The following is a 25,428-nucleotide window of genomic DNA, read 5'->3' on the forward strand; positions in this document are numbered from 1 at the left end:
TAAGAATTAACTCTTTTTTTTTTTAAACCTAAAACCAAAAACGTAATATATTGCAGCTTACCAATCATTAAATGTGATGGTTGCATCCGTTTTCTTTTCATAGGCTCCCCCCCCCCCCCTCTGTTTTCACCTGGTGATCTGGTCAGTAACATACCTCCTGTATTAAAGCCTCCACTCTGGATAAAGGAGCACAGGGGAAACCTTTAGACAGCAGCATTGTCAGTTTGGAGAGAGAGGACAGTTGGATGGACTAGCAGATTTTAGGTGCATTAACAAATTGAAGCCAAACTCCAGCTATTAGTTTATAAGCAGTTACAGAAAATGTTTTTTTTTTCTTTTGGGTTAAAGGGTTTACATAAATAATTAAAAGCTGATATTTGTAAGCACCTCTGCTAGTGATGGTTTGTCTCAGCTCTATAATTGATACAGTAATCCATCCCCCTGTGGTAATATTAAGGAAATCTTAACACAGTACATTCAGCTGTGCCAATAACTAATATAAACACATACTGATTGCTTTTACTGTTATCTGACTCAATATTTCCTAATTATTAGTCAAATGACACATTTTGCTTTGGTTATATTATGCAACCACAAAAAAGGACCTTTTCGATTTTTTTTTTATGCGGTTAGTGGAGACTACCTGTGTCGCATGGTCCAATGTCCTATACTTGGATGTGATCAGAGACAGATGAAAGCAAAATGGGGTCCAAGGCAAGGTAGCAGCTGTGGCACCCTTCCCTTTAATTGATATTGATAAGGGGATTACAACAGGCACAGCAAAGATACTCATATTCCATTGTCTATATTGGCATAGTTCCACCAGACACCATCTGCCTCCAAGTGCATCTATGCTTGTGAAGTGATAAGCAAGCACACAGCTTTGACCTACCCCTCTGGCTTACTACAGAAGGATGAGGGGTGGAACTGGGCCCTTTTGACAAATTAAATATACCCCTAGGCTCATTCCTAGGTTGCCTTCTGGTTTTTGGCTCTGGGAGTGATACAGCAATAGTTAAAGCCCCAGTCATATGAAGACCCCTGACTAAAAGTTCAAACCCTCTTCTTTCTTAGCTGTATGAAATGTACTTTATTTCTATTCTATATATTGTGTGCAGGGTCAAACAGTGGAACAGGCTGCTATGTTTTCTTCTCAAGTGCAACCAAATGCCCAGCCTTATCCAGGCATTCAGCAAGCACAGGTAAATCCAATGCAGTACAGCCCAGATACTAAATAAGCAGATACCTATATCAGATAGTTTATGTGCCAGTTTGGATATTTATTTACTATCATGTGATCTTACTGCATGAAACACTGCCATGATTAAGACAATTCAGGCATATGAATTTATGGATTTCATAATGTTTATAGTCTATAGTTTGAGAGAGAGAGAGGTATGTGTGTATGTGTGAAGGATTTGGGGGGGGGGGGGTGCTTGTCTCGGTAAGAGTTTGAAAAATTGTCTACAATGATTGTTAACATGTGGTGTAAGGACACAGACGTCTAGAAAAGCTTGCCTTGCCTTGCCATCCTAACTCATTTCATGCTAATAATTCATAAAAATGTTGTGAAACAATAGAAATCTTTTTTTTTTTCTAATATATGAGAAGTGAATATTACTTACACTTGAAAATATGAAAAGCTAGCAAAGCATACTCCTTTCTTGAAACAGAAACCGCTGGTGGTTAGGTAGTCATAATTGCTTTTTTTTTAAGTAAGTGTTGTATCTGTTTAAATGTGTTGTGATAGACAACCCTGCATTTAAATATAGTAGTATTGGCATTCCTCTACAGCAGCTATTGTTCCATTCATTTCATTGAAAAAAATGTGCTAGGAGGATGAGGACCATGTTATCTGACCTGTCAAAGTCATTTGACTGTCCTCTCCTCCAATCATTGAATATTCTCAGCAACATTATTAATCCATGATGTGATCTGCACTAAGGGATTGTCTATCTATTGTATAATAACAAATGTTGCCATTTATTTGAGAATATTCACAGTGGAGCAAAGTAAGTGATTATGTTACAGTGATATCAGAGGAATGCTTTCATAAAATGTATTGAATACAAATCTTTAATTACCAAAAACTAAACTACATAATAGAGCATACTTTACTCTATGTATAGGTTGTCTGGTTGCCAAAACTGGAAGTGATAAATCTTGGCTTCATAGTTCAGAAATGATGTACACCAAACCTGACTCACCATATTGTCAACATACCATAGGAAAATTGCTGCTATATGCAATGTCTAGTGTGTGGAGTATGGTGTGGTGCTGCTATCTGGCATGTCTAGTGTGCTAAGTGTGGTGTTTGCTGCGATGTGCCATGTCTAGTGTTCTGGATATGGTGTATATTGATATGTGCCATGTCTGTTGTGCTGGGTATACTGTGTGATTCTATGTGCCCTGTCTAGTGTACTGGGTATGTTGTATAACTATGTTTGCTATCTCTGGTGTTGGGTATGGTATGTGCTGCTATGTGCTGTGTATGTTATATGTTGCTATGTGCCATGCCTATTGAGATTTGAAAAGTGTGTGCTGCTAAGTGCCATTTCCAGTGTGCTTAGTATGTTGTGTGCTTCCATCTACCTTGTAGTGTACTGGGTATGTTTTAACTGCCATGTCTTGTTTGGTGTGTACTGCTGCATGCCACATCTAGTGTGCTGGGTATGGTGTGTGATATTGTATCCACTGTGCTGTATATGCCATGTGGTACTGTATGCTGTGTAGGTGCCATATCCAGTATACGGGTAATGCTATGCATCTCTACTTCTTTCAATTCCTGTATTATTCAATGTAAATTTAGAAACACTAGGAGTTGGTAAAGCATCTGCATGGGCAGTCATTTTTCATAACCTTATATAGCCAAATAGAACTAGTGGGTTTTCAAATGAGTTTTTCAGCTGTAAAAACGCTCTAACTCTGATAAAAGCTTTAAAACGCCAAAAAAAAAACACGTCTATTCAGCGTTTATTAATGTTTTTGAGCCATAAGCTTTTGTGGGAGTATAGTTTTGCTAAAAAAACACTACAAGAAATAAGATAAAAAACGCTGAAAAACTATACTGCAAAAAAGCTGAAAAACTCCTTCGACAGCTAAAGCTTTCTACTGACGTTTTGATAACGTCCAGTGTGCATGAGGCCTTAGAGTGTTAACTCCAAACGTGCATGCACTACTGTGCTTAGAAATCACATCATCTATATATCAATTTTATTCACAGATGGCATTTTAATTTTTAATTTAAACATAAATTAATAATAACAGAACTCAATTTATTTGCTAAAAAAACTATAAATTCCATAGCTGTGGTTTATTTTAACATTAGTTATATATGTGTATTATTGTGTTTCAGCCCTTTCCACATGGGTATACAATGTATGGCACCCAGGTGCCAGTGCAGCAACATCAAAGTGGCAATATATTACTTTCACCTAGTTATAATGCACGGACCAATGCCACTACCATTCCAAGCTCTGACCTAGTAGAACGGCTACGACAGATCCAGCAACAGCCCAGTGGATACTTGCAACAGCAAGGAGCCACCTATATACAGTCCATGACAAGTAATCAACGGTAAGATCCCATCGAAATTTTACCAAAGTGTACCACAGGAAAACTACCACACAGAACAGTCATTTTCCTATTATTTGCTGATAAGTTTTGGTGTTTCTAAAGCTTTTAGGGCTGTTATGAGAGAAATTGGGGATGGGGGGGGGGGCTATGATTATTTGCCTTCTTCTGGAAATACTAGCTGCCTGACTGTTATGCTGAATATCTGGCTTCAGTACTTTTTAAGACACTAAAGCCGGCCATACATGGGTTGGAATTAAGCCTGTCCAGCAAGCATATTACCTGAAAAGAAAGGTTTCCCCCTTTCCCTGTAAAGACTCACTCTACTAGAAGAATTAGTGCTTCTTGGGTATTTCAGCATTAGGCAATGCTGTCACCGTTTGTTCTACTCACATGTTTGCTAAGTTTTATGAGGTTTATGTTAAGGGCTCAGTGGATTCTGGCTTCGGTGGAAAGTCCTACAGGCAGCCCTGTAAAGCCTAGTACACACCAGTAGTTTTTTTTTTTTTCATTCAACCCAGCAGGGCTGAACAATAAAAACCTGACAGCTCAGGAGGAGCTGCACTAACTATCCGATGTTAGTACAGCGATCTTCCCTGCTGTGCTATTGTGTTCTGACAAGGGGGCTTAGCCATTGGCTGGGAATGCTGATTAGGAGCTGATTGGCAGACCTTTTTCGGTCATGCCCCATCGACATAAGCCGGCCCAGTACACATGGGCCGAATGTCGGCTGGTTTCCTTTGAACCAGCCAAAGCTGCCCAACATTCATCTCTTGTCTACTAGGCTTAAGGATGATTACCTTATCTTGTTGGGGGATTTTTTGTTGGGCCTGTTAGCTGCTGTTAGCTGTGTTGCCCACACCTCATGGGATTGCTTTTAGACATCCTAATGGTCTAAGCAATCAAAGATTGTATTCGGCACTCAGTACAATGGCTTACTCCATTTTATAGTTCATGATATATTCATAAGTCAGCAAGGGAATGAAACTTCACGAGTAAAAACCAGCCCCACAGCTCCTCCAACAGATCAGAGAGTGATCCAGCCAGTAACATTCTAATTGTATCACATAGGCCCCTTTTACACAGGCTTTCTGATCATGGTTGCCTGTCAGTTTTTCAGACCTGATCAGATGCTCCATGCACCCCTATGGAGCAGCCGATGTCAGTGGTGACATGTCCGCTGACACCTGCTGCTATCTGATCCGATTCTGTCCATGAAATCCAGATGAATGGAAACCCTGTTTTCCATCAGTCTGGAGGATCGGATAGGATCGGGAAAAAATGGACAGGCGATCCATGTTCATCCGATCTCCCATAGAGGAGAGTGGGGATCTGACAGGTCTGTCTCTGCAAAGTAAGTGGAGACGGACCCGTCATCCACCTGCTCAGCGGGGAACAGCGGATCGATCCCCGCTGAGCAAAATGGAGTCTGCCGGATGGAAAGCCAGTGTGAAAGTACCCTTACAGGGTGTCTTATGAACCATGTGCCTTCAGACAGCAGCTATCTGGGCCATGAAGTATATAATTAGGGTGTGCCCCTATCCTTAAATAATTTATTAAATGGAAGGATTGGGAAGCAAGGATTTCGGGCACAAAGATTTATATAAAATCGCTTTTATTGAAAAAACATTTAAAATCATAGAGACATACAGGCAGATAATTATGTATTGAGGACCAGACCAAACCAATAAATGGTCTGCGGCGGTTCCCCATCCGGTAAGGACTGTGTGTGACTGTGGAGGAGCTCGGCACGGGCTTCTAAACGACCATAGGAGACATGCTGTACACAATAGGCTCTCTCCTATACAGTGTCTGATATTTAACATAGAGTGATTATCCTCACTGCTATGTAACTACTTAGGTGCCAACATATGAGCTCTCTAAAACGCATAACAGTCCTCTTCGTTAAAAAATTATTCACGGAATTGAGATATGTGCCTTACTACATAATGTACAGACAAGTCAAATGATATGCTCCAGACGAAGCTTTTTTCATAAGAAAGAGAAACATGTTGAGCAAAGGTCAAATATTGTATGGTGAAAGCTAGTTTACACTCTCAGTTGACCCTGTTGACCGGCACCTTATTTTTCGGGTATCCGCCAGCAGGATTCTTCTGATACTAAGTATATAGCTCTGAGAATTATATGACTACCAATTGTCTTGTACCTTGAATTGTATGTAAACCATTGTTAAATATCTCATGTATTAGGATATACTACAGCACAGACCATTTATTGGTTTGGTCTGGTCCTCAATACATAATTATCTGCCTGTATGTCTCTATGATTTTAAATGTTTTTTCAATAAAAGCGATTTTATATAAATCTTTGTGCCCAAAATCCTTGCTTCCCAATCCTTCCATTTAAACCCTTACAGGGTGATAGACTGTGTTAGGCTCGCTGTGCAGATGGATGATGTGTCAACATGGCAAGAATAAACAAATTGATTAATGTAATCAGTATACAGAGGACTAAAGCCTCGTACACACCACTTTTTGGGTTGAATGAAAAAAAAAACCTTGCAGCTCAAATTGGAGCCGCTGTACTAACAATCTGAGTGTCCCCCCCCCCGCCAGGACACTCTGGTCAGCGCTCCTAGTCTTAGCTGAGAGTGCTGACCGAAGCCAGCCACCATACACATGGGCCTAGTTCGGCCGTTTTTTTTTTAACTAGCCGATGCCAGCTGACATTCAGCCCATGTGTACTAGGCATAAGCACAAGACCTGTTCGATGATGGTGATATCAGTGGCCTCTGCAGCTGCTCTCTGTGTACATCCACACAGTACAACTCAGCCTCCTGGCTGTTTCCTTTGTATCCCAATGGTCTAAGAATACTATTCCTTTGTCACCATCCATGTACAATAAAGAACACAGGATTTCTATTTACCTGTCAAATTATTTTCTTGAAGTACATCACAGGAACCTTCTCTCTGTGTTTACGATCATGCCTATATTAATTGCTAACAAAAGTGAGGCATGCTGAGAATGGGAATGGTTATGTAGGGCTGGGTTTTAGCTATGCTGTTGGTCAGTGTCCAATTACCTTGAGATGGCACATAATTCAATGGTCTAAGAATACCATTTCTGTCTCCTGTGATGTACTTCAAAAAAAGGATTTTACAGGTACGTCAGAAATTCAGTTTTTTAATGTAATAAGGTAATGTAAACGGCAGTGATGTACAGCACCACCAAACAGATTTCAACTATCAGTAATAAAAAACACTGATTTATGATTTCTGAAAATGACTGAAAGTTTTATTTTGGTCTTAACTATCCAGGGATTATCTTTGTAAAGTGCTGGTTTAATCACTACAGGTGTACTTTAACTCTTTCTTGAAGAACCAAAATTTTATTTTAGAATATTCCATCTGTTCAGGAATTGTTAGGTTAACGTTAGTAGACCTGTTTTGTTCATTAAGATATCATGGTCTAGAGTCAAACAAGGTGTAGACTTTCCTCCTGTTTTCAGAAAGTTTGAGTGACAGCTGTATTGAAAATGGCTTACAGTATTCTCTTAAGGCATGTTACATGCTTAGGCACAGGAACTGTGCTGGAAGCTTCAACATTATTAACCATCACATGTTTTTCCCATCCAGGTTCACTCATCCAGCCTTGCAGAATGCTTTGATTGGCGGAGGTCTTGAGCAAGGAACCACCCAGGTCCCTCATACGAACATTAACTCAGTGCAACTTAATCAAGAGCAAGCTAGACAAAGACAGCAGCAAATGCGCCAGCAAAGGCTTGTACAGGTAGAAAGAGCAGACTGTTAACACATTAGGAGTTTCCAAAGAGTCACCCACCACTGCCAGTAAAAATTACAGCTTCGTTAAATCCATCTGTTTGAAACATTAATGTTTTATGTAAATCTTTTTTACTCAGTTTTTTACTTTTTAAAAAGAGATGTCTACATCCAGCTTGTTTATTAGGTGGTACAAATTCTTGAGAAGCATGCATACTGTATATTTTACACTTAATAAATTACATAAACATTAAATTACATTACATAAGCACGTAGCATTTAGCCAGTGGGCACATGTTTGCCACACTCCTGGTCACATGACCCACAATGTATGAATAGTCACTTAAACCCTCTGGGGCTTTTTACTTTAACTTTACTTTTATATTAAAATTTAACAATAGCCAATACATTAATCTGTAGGATGGATGACATATTTAAAGCAAAATAAAGCTTTAGCAGTTAAATAGTACATTTATTTATATAGATCTCTATATTATATTAAAAAAGGGACATTTAGAGAGAAAAGAACAATAGAGGTGTTTTATTCCAAAGAGGAACATTACTTCAGATGAGAGACAGTTGAGAGTTGTAAAAATGAACCCCAATTTCAAAAAAGATGAGACGCTGTGTAAAATCTATATAAAAACCAGAATGCAACGATTTGCAAATCCCATAATCTCATATTTTATTTACAACACAACGGCAGAGGACCCGCGACTTTTGTATTTTTTGACACCTGATTGTACACTGTAAATTGTAATTCCCTCTTCCATGAACATTTTCAATAAAATAAATTGAAAACAAAAACATATCAAATGTTTAAACTGAGAAATGTACCATTTAAAGAAAAAAGTAAGGTAATGAAATTGATGACAGGAACATGTTTTAACCACTTCTGGACCAGAAGGATTTGCCCCCTTAATGGCCAGGCCATTTTTTTGCGATTCGGCACTGCTTTAACAGACAATTGCAGGGGCGTAACTACAGGGGTTGCAGGGGTTGCAATTGCAACCGGGCCCCATGCTCCAGGGAGCCTGTGCGGCTCCCCTGTACACCTGGATAGGAAGGGCGGCGGGGGGCAGCATGTAGAGAAATCACTGTCCTCCTTTCTCCTCCTGTAGCTACAGGAGGAAAATGGAGGAGATTGGTTCCTCTGTATGCTTCCCCCGTCACTCCTCCTATCCAGTTCACTTGTGTTCTGCTGTCTCTGGGCCCCTGTGTGCTCCCCTGGTCACCCCAGGGGAAGAGCCCCAGGCTTGAAGGGAAGGGCTCCGGCCAGGGGTCCGGGAGGCCCTTCATGGTTTCTTGCACCGGGGCCCTAAAGGTTCTAGTTACGCCTCTGGACAATTGCACAGTTGTGCGATACTGGACCTAAATAGAATTTATGTTCTTTTTCTCCCCACAAATAAAGCTTTCTTTTGGTAGTATTCGATCACCTGTGCGATTCTTTGCGCTATAAATAAAAAAAGAGGGACAATTCAGTATTCAATATTTTTCATTTTCTGCTATTAAACTATTAAACATTCCGAAAAAAAAAAAAAAAAAATCAATTTTTTTCATCCTGTTAGGCCAATTTGTGTTTTGCTACATATTTGTGGTAAAAATAATCAAAATAAGCTTATTTTAATTGGTTTGCACAAAAGTTATTGTGTCTACAAACTAGGGGAAAGATTTATGTAATTTTTATTTTTTATTTTTTCTTTACTAGTAATGGTGGCAATCTGCAATTTTTAGCAGGACTGCAATATTGCAGCAGACAGATCGGACCTCTAACTGACATTTTTGACACTTTTGGGGGGACCAGTGACATTACTGCAGCAATCAGTGCTAAAATAATGCACTGTTACTGTAATAGTGACACTGGCGGGGAAGGGGTTCACCTAGGGGGTGGTCAAAGGGTTAAGTGTGAGCCTAGGGGAGTGTTTTCTAACTGTATGGGGGGAGACTTGTGAAATGAGCACAGAGACCTGTGATCCTATACAGGAGGATCTCAGGCGCTCTGTGATAATTTCAGAGAGAATAACAGTCTACTGTGGTCCCTGTGGATCGGCATCCCCACTGCCTAGTAGGGGTGGGCGCATTCCCGCCGGTGGTAGGCACTCGCCCCCAGGAGCGTACTGGTACACCGATTCGCGCAGCCGAACCAGCTTGCTGCAGTATATATACGGCGGGCGGTCGGAAAGTGGTTAAAAAAGTTGGGACAGGGCCATGTTTACCAGGGTATAACATCTACTATTCTTTTAACAACAATCTGTAACCATCTGGGAACTGAGTTGCTGGAGTTTTGAAAGATATTGTCAGGAGCGTATGCACTCCTGCTCCATCATAGCTGCTGGTTCCGGGATCCTGGTTTTGGCTGTGGCATTCTCCTTGTCTGTCTGTCTACCTGTAAGGTGATTGATTATGGCCAGACTCTGGGTGGAGATCAAACCTGATATAAAGCAGCCAAGCCTGCAGTGTCATGCTTGTGATATTGTGCTTGTAACACATTTTCCATGCTACCTGTCTGCCCTGCTCGGCTAGATTAGATTTCTCTGTAAATGACCTTGGATTGGATAGTGACTATTCTCTGAACTCTGCCTGCCTTTTACCTGGACTGTCATTAAACCACTCTACCTGTCTGCCAACCACAAGTACCTCTTTGCTTTGCTAAGTTTGCCCTGGCGTGGAAGCCAGGCACCATAGCATTGTGTATAAGCCCTGGTGGCAACCGAGTATCGGTAGGCCTGCTTGCCCAATGGGAAAGGGCGCTGCTGAAGGTGAGGCGAAGAACGCAGTAGCCAGTCGTTTTTGAGTCATGTTGCCACCATCAATTTCAAAATGACCTTATGTTTTTCTTAAAATGGTACATTTTCTCAGTTTAAACATTTGATATGTTTTTTATTCCTAATTGTGAATAAAATATGGGTCATGAGATTTGCAAATCACCATATTCTGTTTTTATGTAGATTGTTCACAGTGTCCCGAAATTTTTGGAATTGGGGTTGCGCGGTATATATTTTTCTATCATCCAACAGTGACACAGCTTGATGATAATATTAAAGCAAACTAAGGTTTTACTGCTGCCTACAGGAAATGGATACTAAGCCCATAGAAAACCAAAGACTAGACACTGAGTGTGTGGTATTTGTTACATAGGCGGATGTGTCTGACAGGCCTCTTTGTAAAGAGGTTACCTCTCCCACTTTTACTACTGGCTTACCTACAGTACTGTGCAAAAGTTTTAGGCAGGAGTGAACAAATGCTGGAAATGAGCAAAGCTTTCAGAAATATAAGTGTTAATAGTTTATTTGTATCAATTAACAAAATAGAAAGTACATGAACAGAACAGAAATCCAAATCAAATCTAATTTTGGTGACCACCCTTTGCTTTCAAAACATCATTAATTCTTCAATGTAGGTACACTTGTATAGTTTTTGAAGGAATTCGGTAGGTAAGTTGTTTCAAACATCTTGGAGAATATGGTATCCCATCACATAGTACCTAGGTGCCGGTGGCCATCATCCCTGTTGTATAGAGAAAGAGAGGTCCCCCAATGGAAGTGAGACTGTATAAGCGACCGTACACCCAAAGAAGAAACAATCACAGTGTTTTCAAAAAAATATATATATATCACTTTTATTGTATACACATTAAAAAATGTTGTTAAGCAATTAACAAGAAACATTAGTATAAAACTATATACAAATCACAGCTCATAAAATATGGCCCTGAGGTATGAGAAGATGGAAAACAAGGGTATGTATGATTTGAGAGACCCTACGCGTTTCGGGTGATAATCCTTCTTTGGGGGTCAGACACTTGGACCATGTGGGTTTACCTATATAGGGTCAAAATTGAAGTATGTAAATGGTGGTTTGTTGTATGTATGTATTATTTACATGGTTTGATATGTGTTACTTAGAATATTCACATACAATTTACATACTTCAATTTTGAACCTATATAGGTTAACCCACAAGGTCCAAGTGTCTGACCCCTGAAAAGGGTTATCACTAGGGTTGAGCGAACACGGACTGTATTGTTCGGGATCGTACCGGACTTTTGGGTGTTCGGTACCCGGACACGGACCCAAACATTTTACTGTATGTTCGGGATACAGTCCGTTGTTCAGTAATTTATTTCATGTTTTGGCACGGTTTTAATGGCGCGGTTTCAACAGCTGCAGGGCAGCCAATCAACAAGCGTTTAACTAGTGCCCTTAGAAGCCATCACAGCCATGCCTACTAATGGCATGACTGTGATTGGCCAGTGCAGAATGTGACCCAGCCTCTATATAAGCTGGAGTCACATAGCGCCGCACGTCACTCTGCTCTAACTACTGTAGGGACAGGTTCCTGATGCTGCTGAGGGAGAGGTAGGAGATTATTGTAGGGGCAGGCTGGAGATTGCTTTCAGGGAAAGAATAGGAGAATCTTCTTTAATCAGACAGCGATCTACATCGATTTTATTGTGTGGAGGTGCAGTGCACGATCTTTTTGCCCTGACCTGAGCCCAGTGAGGAGGAGAGAGAAAAAAAAAACAACTTTTATCAGTCTGTTAGGTGTGCAGCGTGTAGCGGCCATGTAATTCAAGCTCAGTGCATATGTGTCTGCTTAATCTGGATTTAAAAAAAAACAAAAACGTTTTTTCCTTCATATTTTACTGTGACTTACAGCGTTTAGACACTGCTGTTCTAATCTGCTATTCAAAAAGCACCAATTTAAGGGGACAATTATTTTCCAGTTTTTCACTCATACTTTACTGTGACACTGACATACAGCTAACTCTCAGGGTCATACATTGAACTCGCAGCTTAACTTATTTTTATGTTTTTTATGTTATTTTAAGTTATATCCCTATCCACATTTGTTTGCAGAACACTTGCCATGTTCTTAAGAAGATTTTGCTGCCATTTGCAGCCCTCTAGCCCTCTCCATGTTTTTTTAGAGCCATTTTAGTGCTCAAAAGTTCAGGTCACCATTGACTTCAATGGGGTTCGGGATCGGGGTAAAGTTCGGGTTAAGTTCGGGTCACGAACCCGGACTTTTTTTTCAAGTTCGGCCGAACCCGCCGAACCCGGACATCCAGGTGTTCGCTCAACTCTAGTTATCACCCGAAACGTGTAGGGTCTCTCAAATCATACATACCCTTGTTTTCCATCTTCTCATACCTCAGGGCCCTATTTTATGAGCTGTGATTTGTATGTAGTTTTATACTAATGTTTCTTACCAATTTCTTACCAACATTTTTTAATGAGTATACAATAAAAGTTATATATATATTTTTTATGAAAACACTGTGATTGTTTATTCTTTGGGTGTACGGTCGCTTATACAGTCTCACTTCCATTGGGGGACCTCTCTTTCTCTATACAACAGGGATGATGGCCAGGGTTGCAGGGGTTGCAATTGCAACCGGGCCCCATGCTCCAGGGAGCCTGTGCGGCTCCCCTGTACACCTGGATAGGAAGGGCGGCGGGGGGCAGCATGTAGAGAAATCACTGTCCTCCTTTCTCCTCCTGTAGCTACAGGAGGAAAATGGAGGAGATTGGTTCCTCTGTATGCTGCCCCCGTCACTCCTCCTATCCAGTTCACTTGTGTTCTGCTGTCTCTGGGCCCCTGTGTGCTCCCCTGGTCACCCCAGGGGAAGAGCCCCAGGCTTGAAGGGAAGGGCCCCGGCCAGGGGTCCGGGAGGCCCTTCATGGTTTCTTGCACCGGGGCCCTAAAGGTTCTAGTTACGCCTCTGGACAATTGCACAGTTGTGCGATACTGGACCTAAATAGAATTTATGTTCTTTTTTTCCCCACAAATAAAGCTTTCTTTTGGTAGTATTCGATCACCTGTGCGATTCTTTGCGCTATAAATAAAAAAAGAGGGACAATTCAGTATTCAATATTTTTCATTTTCTGCTATTTAACTATTAAACATTCCGAAAAAAAAAAAAAAATCTATTTTTTTCATCCTGTTAGGCCAATTTGTGTTTTGCTACATATTTGTGGTAAAAATAATCAAAATAAGCTTATTTTAATTGGTTTGCACAAAAGTTATTGTGTCTACAAACTAGGGGAAAGATTTATGTAATTTTTATTTTTTATTTTTTCTTTACTAGTAATGGTGGCAATCTGCAATTTTTAGCAGGACTGCAATATTGCGGCAGACAGATCGGACCTCTAACTGACATTTTTGACACTTTTGGGGGGACCAGTGACATTACTGCAGCAATCAGTGCTAAAATAATGCACTGTTACTGTAATAGTGACACTGGCAGGGAAGGGGTTCACCTAGGGGGTGGTCAAAGGGTTAAGTGTGAGCCTAGGGGAGTGTTTTCTAACTGTATGGGGGGAGACTTGTGAAATGAGCACAGAGACCTGTGATCCTATACAGGAGGATCTCAGGCGCTCTGTGATAATTTCAGAGAGAATAACAGTCTACTGTGGTCCCTGTGGATCGGAATCCCCACTGCCTAGTAGGGGTGGGCGCATTCCCGCCGGTGGTAGGCACTCGCCCCCAGGAGCATACTGGTACACCGATTCGCGCAGCCGAACCAGCTTGCTGCAGTATATATGCGGCGGGCGGTCGGAAAGTGGTTAAAAAAGTTGGGACAGGGCCATGTTTACCAGGGTATAACATCTACTATTCTTTTAACAACAATCTGTAACCATCTGGGAACTGAGTTGCTGGAGTTTTATATTTTTTATGAAAACACTGTGATTGTTTCTTCTTTGGGTGTACGGTCACCTATACAGTCCCACTTCCATTGGGGGACCTCTCTTTCTACAAACATCTTGGAAAACTAACCATAGTCCTTCTGTGGCTGTAGGCTACCTCAGATACTCCTGTCTCTTCATGTAATCCCAGACTGAATCAATGATGTTGAGATTAGGGCTCTGTGGGGGTCAAACCATCACTTCCAGGACTCTTTGTTTTCTTTACACTGAAGATAGTTCATTATGACATTGGCTGACAAGCACCCCAGACAGCCCTCTTTCAAGAACACATTGTTGAGCAGCAGACTGTGGCTCTAGTGCTGCATCTTCAGTGACAGTGGTCACATTCCATAGCCTGGATAGTCCTCCTGGTGCTCTTTAAACTGGTATTTCTAGGGAGATGGGGTATACTTTTTAACTGGTTTTTAGTACCGTGCCTGGTGGACAACCCATATAATCTATTTAGAATTGTGTATGAGGTCAAGCTTGGCAGAAGGCATAATTGTGCCTTTGATCCCAATTGGATTCACTTGTGCTTGCGGCCAATTATGACCCCTATCCTTTTTATCCTTTTTGTCATGCTTGGGGGTTTTGCAAAGGGTTTTGTCCAGAAATTATTTACACCTCCCGCAGTCGACCACCTGCGTCCCACTTTACAGGGCTTTGACTATTCCTAAAGAAGATGCTTCATCCCTGAAAGGAGTTGTAAATTCAGAAAGGTTTTTTTTATCCTAAAGCATTCTATGCAATAAAATAAAAAACCTTGTGTGTGCAGCAGCTGCCCCAGCACCCCCTAACACTTTCCTGAGGTCCCTCTCTGTCCAGCGATGTCTATGAGTGTCTCAGCCATCCGAGATTCTCCCTCCTGATTGGTTGAGACTGCTGTCAATCAAAGTCAGCTAGCCAATCAGGAGACTGAGGGGGCGGGGCCGGAAGCTGTTACTCAGCTCTGTGGGCACTAAACTAGAGGGGCCAAGAACACAGAAGAGGGACATGAGAAGAGGAGGACCTGGGCCATGTTAGTTATTTTTATAGAAAAAAAAAAACGAGACTTTGCAATTACTTTAGGGTGCGAACTTAAAAAGTTTAAGCAATTTCCTAATCTATTTATACCTTGGTGGACTCTGTTCCATCAACCCATGTGTGTCCTCCGCTTTTACCACTCAGACTTTGGCTGACTGATAAACTCTCTAAACAAGAATGTTGGGATGCTGACACTGATTCTGTTGACCAAATATTAGGGGAGGGAGTTCCACATTTTTACCACTATAACAGTAAAAAAAACTTTTCCACAATCTAGGGTTAAAATTCCTTTTTTTCTTACCTAAAGTTATGGCTGTGTATCCTTTTCAGGGACCTTTGCGTAATCAGTTTACTACAATAACTGGAGTCACCTTTGATATATCTGTAAATTGTAATCATATGTAACTGGCTCTCCTGAGGTGAGGTTCTCCATACCCCTATTCATTTTGTTACTCTTCACTGAGCTCTTTCTAATTCAACAATGTATTTTCTGAGATATGGGGACCAAAACTGAACTGCATATTCAGGATGAGGCCGAACCAGTTTTTTTGTAAAGGAATAGAATTATTGATTTATGTCTTGAATACTTACCATATTCAATGCATGATTGTATTTTGCTAGGTTTGTTCGCTGCAGCTTGGTATTCCCACTACTTCTTGCAGGGAAGCCCTTCCTAATGTGTATTTTTGGCATCCACGTACATACCTTCAAATTTGTCAATACTGAGCCTCATCTGCCATGTAGCTCCCCAACCAAGGTCGTGCTGTAATGATGCTACATCCTGTGCCAAATTTATTTTGCGGTATATATTGGTATGAACAGCAATCACTGAAGCAGAGCATTTAATTCCAATCTCTATCTCATTAATAAACAAACAGAATAGCTACATAGTTACATAGTTAGTGAGGTTGAAAAAAGACACCTATGATGAGTGTGTGTGTGTGTGCTGCCAATAGTTAGATGTATACCCCTGAATGTTGTGGTCATTGAGGTGCCCAGATAATAGTTTTTTGAAACTATTGATGCTCTCTGCAGAGAATTCCACATCCTTACCGCTCTGACAGTAAAGAACCCTTTATGCAGTTTAAGGTTAAACCACTTCTAATTTTAGTGAATGGCCGCGTGTCTTTTTAAATTCCCTTTCGCTAAAAAGTTTGTTCCCTATGCTAGGGTTAGTAGGGTATTTGCAGATTGATATCGTATCCCCTCTCAAGCGTCTCCTCTCCAGAGAGAATAGGTTCAATGCTTGTATTCTTTCCCCATAGCTGAAGTCTTCCATTCCCTTTATTAGCTTTGCTGCCCTTCTCTGGACTCTCTCCAGTTCCAGCATATTCTTCCTGAGGACCAGTGCCCAGAACTGGACAGCATATTCGAGATGTGGCCGGACCAGAGTCTTATAGAGTGGGAGAATTATCATTTTATATCTGGAGGAAATACCCTTTTTTATACATGCCATTATTCTGTTGGCTTTGCTTGCAGCAGCTTGGCATTGCATGCCACTGCTGAGCTTTTCGTCTGCTAGGACCCCCAGGATTTTTCTCCATCTCAGATTCCCCCAAAGGCTCTCCCCCTAGTGAGTAACTTGCATTCGTATTTCTGGCACTCAAGTGCATTACTTTACATTTTCCAACTTTATTCCTCATTTTCCATGTAGATGCCCACCCCATAATTTTGTTCAGGTCTTCTTGTAAGGTTTCCACATCCTGTGTAGAAGTTATTTCCCTGCTTAATTAAGTATTGTTCGGAAATGCTGAGATTGAGCTGTTTATCCCATCCTCTAGGTCAGGGGTGTCAAACTCAATTTAATCAAGGGCCTGAATCAGCAATATAATTGCCCTCAAAAGGGCCGGTTGTAAGACTAGATGTTCAGAGCATCCCCTACCCTTACATAAGACATCAGGAGCCTCCATCAGAAGTTGAGTCTTCCACCCTCCCTTGCATTACAGTGCACCACCCTTAACATGTGCTGCTGATGGGAGGAAGCTGGAGGCATTGCTGGAAAGTAGAAAGCACAGGGACTGGAGGAGGGCTGGAGGGCCACATGAAATGGCCCTTAGGGCCGGATTCCGCGCGCGGGCCTTGTGTTTGACACATGTCCTCTATGTCGTTTATGAATAAGTTAAACAGAATTGGTCCAAGGACAGATCCTTTGGGGACCCACTTTCCACACCAGACCATTCTGAGTACTCCCCATTTATCACCACCCTGAAGCCAGTTTTCAATGCAGGTACTCACCCTATGGTCCATACCTACGTACCTTAGTTTGTACAGTAAACGTAGGGGAACTGTATCAAATGCCTTTGCAAAATCCAGATACACCACATCCACAGGCCTTCCTTTATCTAGATGGCAGCTCGATTCTTCATAGAAGGTTAATAGATTGGTCTGGCAAGAGCGATTTTTCATGAATCCATGCTGATTACTAATAATGATACCATTTTCATTACTAAAATCTTGTATATAGTCCCTTACATAGTTACATAGTTAGTGAGGTTGGAAAAAGACATCAGTCCATCCAGTTCAACCTATTATGTGTGTGTGTGTTTGCTGTTAACCGTACATTGTATACCCCTGTATGTTGTGGTCTTTAAGGTGCCCATCTAATAGTTTTTTGAAACTATCGATGCTCCCTGCTGATATGACTGTTTGCGGAAGAGAATTCCACATCCTTACTGCTCTGACAGTAAAGAACCCCCTACGTACTTTAAGGTTAAACCGCCTTTCCTCTAGTTTTAGTGAGTGGCCACATGTCTTATTGTATTCCCTTTCTCTCAATAGTTTGTTCCTTATGCTAGGGTTGCTAGTACAGTATTTGTACATTAATATCATATCCCCCCTCAATCGTCTCTTCTCCAGAGAGAATAAGTTCAGTGCTTGTAGTCTTTCCTCATAGCTGATGTCCTCCATTCCCCTAATTATTTTTGTTGCCCTTCTCTGGACTCTCTCCAGTTCCAGCACATTCTTTCTGAGGACCGGTGCCCAGAACTGGATAGCATACTCCAGATGTGGCCGGTCCAGAGTCTTGTAGAGTGGAAGAATAATCTCTTTATTTCTGGAGTGAATCCCCTTTTTTATACATGCCAGTATTCTGTTGGCTTTGCTTGCAGCGGCTTGGCATTGCATGCCACTTCCAAGCCTGTTGTCTACCAGTACCCCCAGGTCCTTTTCCATCTTAGACTCACCCAGAGGTTCCCCCCCTAGTGAGTAGCTTGCTTTCTGGTTTCTGGCACCCAAGTGCATTACTTTACATTTTTCAACATTAAACCTCATCTGCCATGTAGTTGCCCACCCCATTATTTTGTTCAGATCCGCTTGTAAGGTTTCCACATCCTGCATTGAAGATATTGGCATGCTTAGTTTAGTATCATCCACATTGTACTCAATATCCCCTCCTCTAGATCATTTATTATTATTATTATTATTATTATTATTATTATTATTATTATTGCTCAATTCCACTCAAGGGCCTTGTAATAGAACATTCTCATGGTGTCCAACAAATCCAATCTGTCTCTGAATAAGGTGGAAGTGTTACATCCTCAAAGTTCTTTGTCATTATGGCTTCTGTCCCCAGCATTCTCAGCTGGCATATTTTTCCTCCCCTTACAATGGAAGATTGTCACAAAGGATACCAGTATTCTGAGTTGGGACAGAGTTCTGGGCCCTCTGGCTGTTCAGGGTTGTTGGGCTCAGGAAGAAGCAATGTCCCCAAACATTATTCTAGAATTACAAATTATTATTCTGTTGTTAGTTCATTTGACCCTTCTTCTGAGCTGTCATTTGGTCCAAATTAATTTGTACAACGCCACAGTTGCCGCTTACATAAATCATCAGGGGGTGTCAGGAGTATCGCCGTGGCAATGGAGGTAGAGTATATTTTGTCCTGGGCAGAGTTTATTGTTCCAGGGATCTCTGCAGTGCACATTCCTGGGGTGTGTAAAATTGACAGGTAGATTTTCTCAGCAGACAATTTCTAGACCCAGGGGAATGGGCCCTTTCAGGAGGTGTTCAAAACATTTGTCTGCTTTGGGGATGCCAGATGTGGATTTGCTAACTTCTTGGTTCAACAAGAAGTTGTAAAGATTTGTCTCCAGGACACAGGACCTGACAGAAGATGTAACAGATGCACTGGTTGCACCATGCAATCATTATGCAATTACCCATACCTTTTCTCTGCTGACGATTTTACCTTGTTTACTTGGAAGCATCAAGTCCAATGGCATTCAACCCCTTTTCAGTATCACACATGGATCTATATACAATCAGAAAAACACAAAAGCACATGGTAAAATGCTGTCAAAGAATGGTGTATTAACAAGACATCCTAAAAGGTAGGGGATGTGGCTTGGCTGCAGAGTGGAATGGCCGTGTAACTGCTCTTCTCCATCCTAGAAGGAGAAATACAGCAGCCTAACAGCAGATAGGACTGCCGTACACAGTTCAAGGCTTACCCACCAGCATTGCGGATCACAGGGGACATGTCCAAAAAGAAATTCAAGTCCCCAGTACCACGAAAACTCACCAAATATTTCTCCCGGCCGGCAATGGAGAACCAAGATGGCGCCAACGACGGAGACACAGCACACTTGCCGCTCCCTCCCTTGCCTCCTGATTGCAATCCTCTAGCCCTGATGGAGACAACCTCGCTAGGAGAACAATCCTCCTCCTCTCCCCACGCTTTTGACAGGCACAAGAGAGCTGCTGACTTGCCAGCTCACTCTCCTCTCAAGGCACCTGTATGTAAGAAACATATGGGGGATGATCTGAGCTCCCTGGCTGCTATACCAGCTACTAGCAACCCAGTCTGTGAACACTTTCTGAAATCAACAATCCTAACTCAACATTAAAAATATCCAATCAGAATTACGATCCTCAGTCTCACATATCCATAACAGAATAGATCAAGTGGTAGAACGCACTGATCAAATTAAAAGGCAGATGGAAGAGTTTACCCATGCTTATATTGAAATGGTCAATTCACATGCTGACCACACAGAGGAAGTTCAATACTTAAAAGCCAAAGTTGTAGATTTTGGAAACTGTGCCAGACGGAACAATATGAAATTTAGAGGTATTCCTGAAATTTTGATTTGGTAATGTATCTCCAACAGCTCCTCAGCAAAATTCATTCCTCTGTCTCCATCAGATCTTCTAATTGATCGTGCACACAGGATCTTTAAACCAAAACATCTCCCTGAGTCCATCCCAAGGAATGTGCTTGCTCACATCCATTTTTTCCATATTAGCGACCAAATTCTGAAACCTGCCAGATCCATCCGCACCCTCCCTGATTCCTACCCAAAAATCGCCTTGTTTGCAGATATCTCTGCTGGCACTTTGCAGATGTAGAAAGAATTCTCCTCGATAACCAAGGCTCTCAGGGACTGTAACCTGGCATACCAATGGGGATTCCCCACTAAATTACTAGTGACCTACCAAAACCAAATCGTACCAATGAATTTTCCCAAGGAAGACTATAAACTCCTCCACAACTGGGGCATTCCTGTACCACCCCCTAAACAACAGCGCAACATGGGCTCAGCCCCCACTAAAATCTCGAGCTCCTGGATCTAAGTCGGGAACACTTAACTTCCCATTATAACTATAATCAGGCATCCTCTCAAGCCCTATTTGGCTACCATATCTCCTGAAAGGACAGCCACCATCTCTTACTCCACTCCCCTGGTTACTAGTGTGCCATGCACACTGTTATTGTTATTGTTGTATACGTTGTTAAGCTAATCTTGCTGTGTTATGTTCCTCAACACTTTGAACCCTGTTTCATCTTATGCCTTGTCACCTTATGTTTTAATAATATTATTATGTGGTCTTTGAGTGGTTGGTTCGAGTATAATCTTTTTCTGAGCACACTGCAGCATCTCTTTCTTATTATCCATGTTACTTAAAATTATCACGCATAATGTTAAGGGGCTCAACAGCCCATTTAAGCGTCGGCTGATGTGGAAGGAAGTACTCTACCTTAAAGTGGACATCTTATGTGTACAAGAGACACATTTCGCTGCTGAAAAGGCTCCCATCTGTCGCCATAAAACATACCCCCACTGCTTTTTTGCCTCTGCGGAGACCAAAAAGAGGGGAGTGATGATAGCCATCCGCAACTCAGTCTCATTTAAACTGAAGTCAGTGGAATCCGACCCCAACAGCCGGCTCCTAATCATATTGTTTTTTTTAATAACCTTCCCCTAGTCCTGGTTAATATCCAAGCCCCCCCTCTGAGCGCCATAAACAACTTTTCCACTCTCTAATGAAAAAACTTCCCAAGTTCTCATCCCAAGAACCAAATATTCATGTGTGGGGACTTTTACACAGTCCTAGAAGACGCTCTACCGCCCTGGCCTCTTATGTCCAACTGGAGGATCTCTCCATCCCCTGGAGGTGTTTACATACCTTAGGAAAGAGACTACCGGTACATGTTTTTTTCCTCCACGCAAAAATATTATTCCAGGCTTTATCTCTTTCTGGTAAACAAACATCTCCTACAATCTGTCACTTCTTTACAAATAGGTCTGATCCGCTGATCAAATCATGCCCCAGTGTCACTCAAACTATTTGCTTCTTCAGACAAACGATCTTACACAATCTGGTGATTTGGCTCCTCCCTTCTCTCCCACCCCTCCTACCAGGAAAAGATCAAAACTGAGATCCAACACTTCTTTGATGCTAACACTGACTATATCAGATGAGGATATGCTCTGGAACACACATAAGGCCTACATCAGAGGTCTTTTGATTACATTTGGTGCACAGGAGAATAGGCTACGCCAAATGGAGCACCATTTGATCATACTTGTACAGTTTGCTCACAAGACAGGCAACACAAGGCAAATCTACATCTACAGTATGTTATACTGGGAACAACAAATGCACTTTTCCATCCCGCTTCGACAAGTGTAAATCTCATTGCAGCTCCCACTAAAGATCTCTAAATGCATCTCCCACTGGCAATCTCAACTAAAAAATGTCCATAATTGCTACTACACCCCGACCAGACTCTCTTCCATCTTCCCAGATTCCTCCCCACATTACTGGATATTGTTTGGTCAAAACAGCACTCTTTATCATATCTGGTGGGACTGTCCAATCATCTCCCTGTACTGGTAAGCAGTAGCGCAGTTTATGTCCTCAGTGACATCCTACAATATTTCACTCAGCCCAAAAATGGCTCTACTGGGAGTAGGCATTATAGATCTCCCTCCACACCTCAGATCTTTCATCTCCCATTTCCTCATAGCAGCCAGACTAGTCCTTGCTCACAAATGGAAGCAGAAATCCTCCCCTTCTCTGGATAAAGTGATACGGACCCTCAATAACCATTTCCTAATGGAGTTTTCAGTCGCTAAAGCAAACCTAACACGTCCAACTTTCAAGAAGAATTGGGAACCCTGGATCAAAGACAGCAGAAGTTCTACCATTGATTAACCTCTTTATTATCACAAAATTGGATCATCTTCTGTAACCCTTACCCACCTACCTGCTTAAGCTGGAATTCCCCTTCTTCTGGCAATAATCAATCACTCCAACTATTGCCCTAACACCCATCCTGGATTGCACACTCTCATCCTCACTGGGTCCTTTAAGGCCCTGCGTAAGTTTGCATACCCTTAAAATTTAGTCCTGGTGAAATCTTTCATCACCACTTATCAAATAACTCTAAGGTGACACTATACCCCCCCCCTTTTATACACCCTCCCACAATCTCCTCCTCAGTTAGTATATATGCTTGTGCCAAGCTGATGGAGATGGCTTGGTATGATCCCACTTGGGGTGACCTACCCACTCTCCTTCAGAAGGCCCTCATGTTTGTACCGAAACATAAAAATCATCTTATGTTTTGTACCATTTGAAACTATTCTTCAATAAAATGAAAGGTAAAAAATAGGAAAAAAAAAAACATCCTGAAAGGTGTAGTAACCAGCTATGGATAAGCAGAGACTAAAACCAGCAGCTAAACATCTGTATGTAAAGGCAAACCAAACTGATAGAGTGAAGTCAAATTACAATGTTGCTTGAAGGCTGAATCAAGTCTACTTACAGCCTGCAAAACTCAAAGACTCATCGTGGGACATATTTTGTTTCAGTAATGTATGTAATACTGTGGAGTAAAAAAAAAAAATATTTTTGCTAGCTTTAACTTGAGATCTTGCATTGCCAGTGTTTTAAAGAGGAAGTAATCTCTTGAAAAACGTTTATCCTTTTTATTCCCTGCAAAGTAAATGCATAATGTGCTAGTATGCCGTTTCTTCAGAGCGCATGCGCCGATGACATCATCGGCTGCATGCATTGTAAATATCTCCTAAACGGTGCAAGTTTAGGAGATATTTACAGCACCTATAGGCTTACCTATAGGTAAAAGTCATTAAAGTGGGTTTACAACCACTTTAGACCTACTTTTGAACCTCCCTAATGTTACTATCCAGTAAGGCATAAAACAATACAGAGTGAGGCTGCGCTGATCTGAAGTGGAAAAATGGGTCTAATAAACTGCCAGCATTTTTAATATTATCTAATATTCTGTATCTAAATATCAGCATGCTGGCACTTTATTAGACCCATTTTTTATTTCAGAATATTAAATTAAAATAATATTGTGCTAATATACCAAATGCAGTAGAAGTATTCAATAAAAATAATCCCACAGACTCTGTGAAAATAAATGTGACTTCCAAAAAATGTTAGTGAATAAAAATGCTAAATAAATGCAAAATAAACAATGTTCAAGAGTGTTAAACAAATCCTAGATAAATATATGTGACTTAAAGCATTGGTGAATATTAAGCATGAAGCCGTAGTGCATTAAAATGATATAAGTGACCAGTGCATCATATCCAATTCATATATAATAAATAAATAAATATAGTGAAAAAGGTCTTAAAAAGAGTCCATCAATCAATATAAGAAGTGATGATAAACACTTTGTTGATAATGTGCCAAATATTAGGTAAACTCCAACACCAAGTGATAGACGCAGAGAATTAACTCACTCTTCTGGGTGTACTACACCCTTATCTTACTGCTGTAAGGCAACAGCATAAAGTGAAGGTTCTGGCAATCTTGGGGTAAATTTTAGATGGGTCAACATCCTGGCAGCTCCATTTATAGATAAGACACAAGCAAGGAACGCCGTATAGTGTAGTAATTGATATAATTTATTTAGGAAAAAAATGTAATACCTTACATTTAAGTAGATGACAGTCAGCAATGATATGTTGCAGCGTCTGTGTAGCCCGCACAGTCCGCCGGCCGCACTTCCAGGTTTAACCTACCGTCTGACGTCCCGAAGCGTATCGTCACCGACACGTGACTTCTTCAGGAGATGACTGTTGCCTTACAGCAGTAAAGTAAGGGTGTAGTACACCCAGAGGAGTTAGTTAATCCTCTGCTTCTATCACTTGATGTTGGAGTTTACCTAATATTTGGCACATTATCCACAAAGTGTTTATCATCACTCAAGCTTGTGACACTTCTTATATTGATGGACTCTTTTTAACCACTTGCCAACCGCTGCAAGTACATATATACTGTGACGGTCAGCCCCCCCTGGGCAAAGTGACGTATCGGTACGTCACTCGCCCGCGAGCCAATAGGGGGCGAGCGCGCGCCGCCAGAGGCGCGCTCCCGCCCCCGCTCAGTCACTGCCATCCCCACGCGAGTGACCGGCGGCTCCGATGTCCGCCGGTCACTGGTGATCTCCCGCTGGAGAGGGAGAAAGGCAGGCATCTAATGTAAACAAAGCCGCCTGTCATTCTCCCCAGTGTAACAGCAGAGATCATACGATCCTGCTATGTAGGATCGTATGTCTCTGTGGTTACATCAAAAGCCAAGCCCCTTGACAGTTAGAAGCATGCCCCTAGGGACACACTTAACCCCTGGATCTCTAATAAAGTTAACCCCTTCCCTGCCAGTGTAATTTTTACAGTAACAGTGCATATGTATAGCACTGATTACTGTAGTAATGTCACTGGTACCCCCAAAAGTGTCAAAAATGTCAGTCAAGGGTCCGATCTGTCCGCCGCAAAGTCGCAGTCCCGCAAAAAAAATCGCAGATCCCCGCCATTACTAGTTAAAAAAAGAAACTATAAAAATGACATAAATCTTTCCTGTAGTTAGTAGACGCAATAACTTTTGTGCAAACCAATCAAAATACGCTTATTGCAAAAATATGTAGCAGAAAACAAATTGGCCTAAAATGTTAAAAAATTTTGATTTTTTACATTTTTTTGGGGGGGGGAATTTCTTATAAAAAAAATGTAAAACATATTGTTCTTTTTTCAAAATTGTCGCTCTTTTTTTGTTTATAGACCGCGCAATTGTCCGTTAAATTCACGCAGTGCCGAATCGCAAAATAGGCCCTGGTCTTTGAGCAGTCAAATCTTCCGGGGCTT

At 41.4% G+C, this 25,428-nt stretch overlaps 1 protein-coding gene across 3 annotated transcripts in view; it reads left to right on the plus strand.

Annotated features, from left to right (window-relative positions):
- MED12L (mediator complex subunit 12L) overlaps positions 1–25,428 on the plus strand; it is an 837,051-nt gene that overhangs the window by 793,213 nt on the left and 18,410 nt on the right. For 2 of the 3 annotated variants that reach the window (XM_082251515.1, XM_082251516.1), the window contains exons 40-42: positions 1,119–1,202; positions 3,356–3,576; positions 7,170–7,323. In XM_082251515.1, coding sequence (XP_082107641.1) covers positions 1,119–1,202; positions 3,356–3,576; positions 7,170–7,323 — 459 coding nt within the window. The remainder of the gene's footprint in view (positions 1–1,118; positions 1,203–3,355; positions 3,577–7,169; positions 7,324–25,428) is intronic. The other variant, XM_082251517.1, reaches the window with a different exon arrangement.

This window comes from Pelophylax lessonae (assembly GCF_965119305.1).
Source record: "Pelophylax lessonae genome assembly, chromosome: 3".
Taxonomy (NCBI): domain Eukaryota; kingdom Metazoa; phylum Chordata; class Amphibia; order Anura; family Ranidae; genus Pelophylax; species Pelophylax lessonae.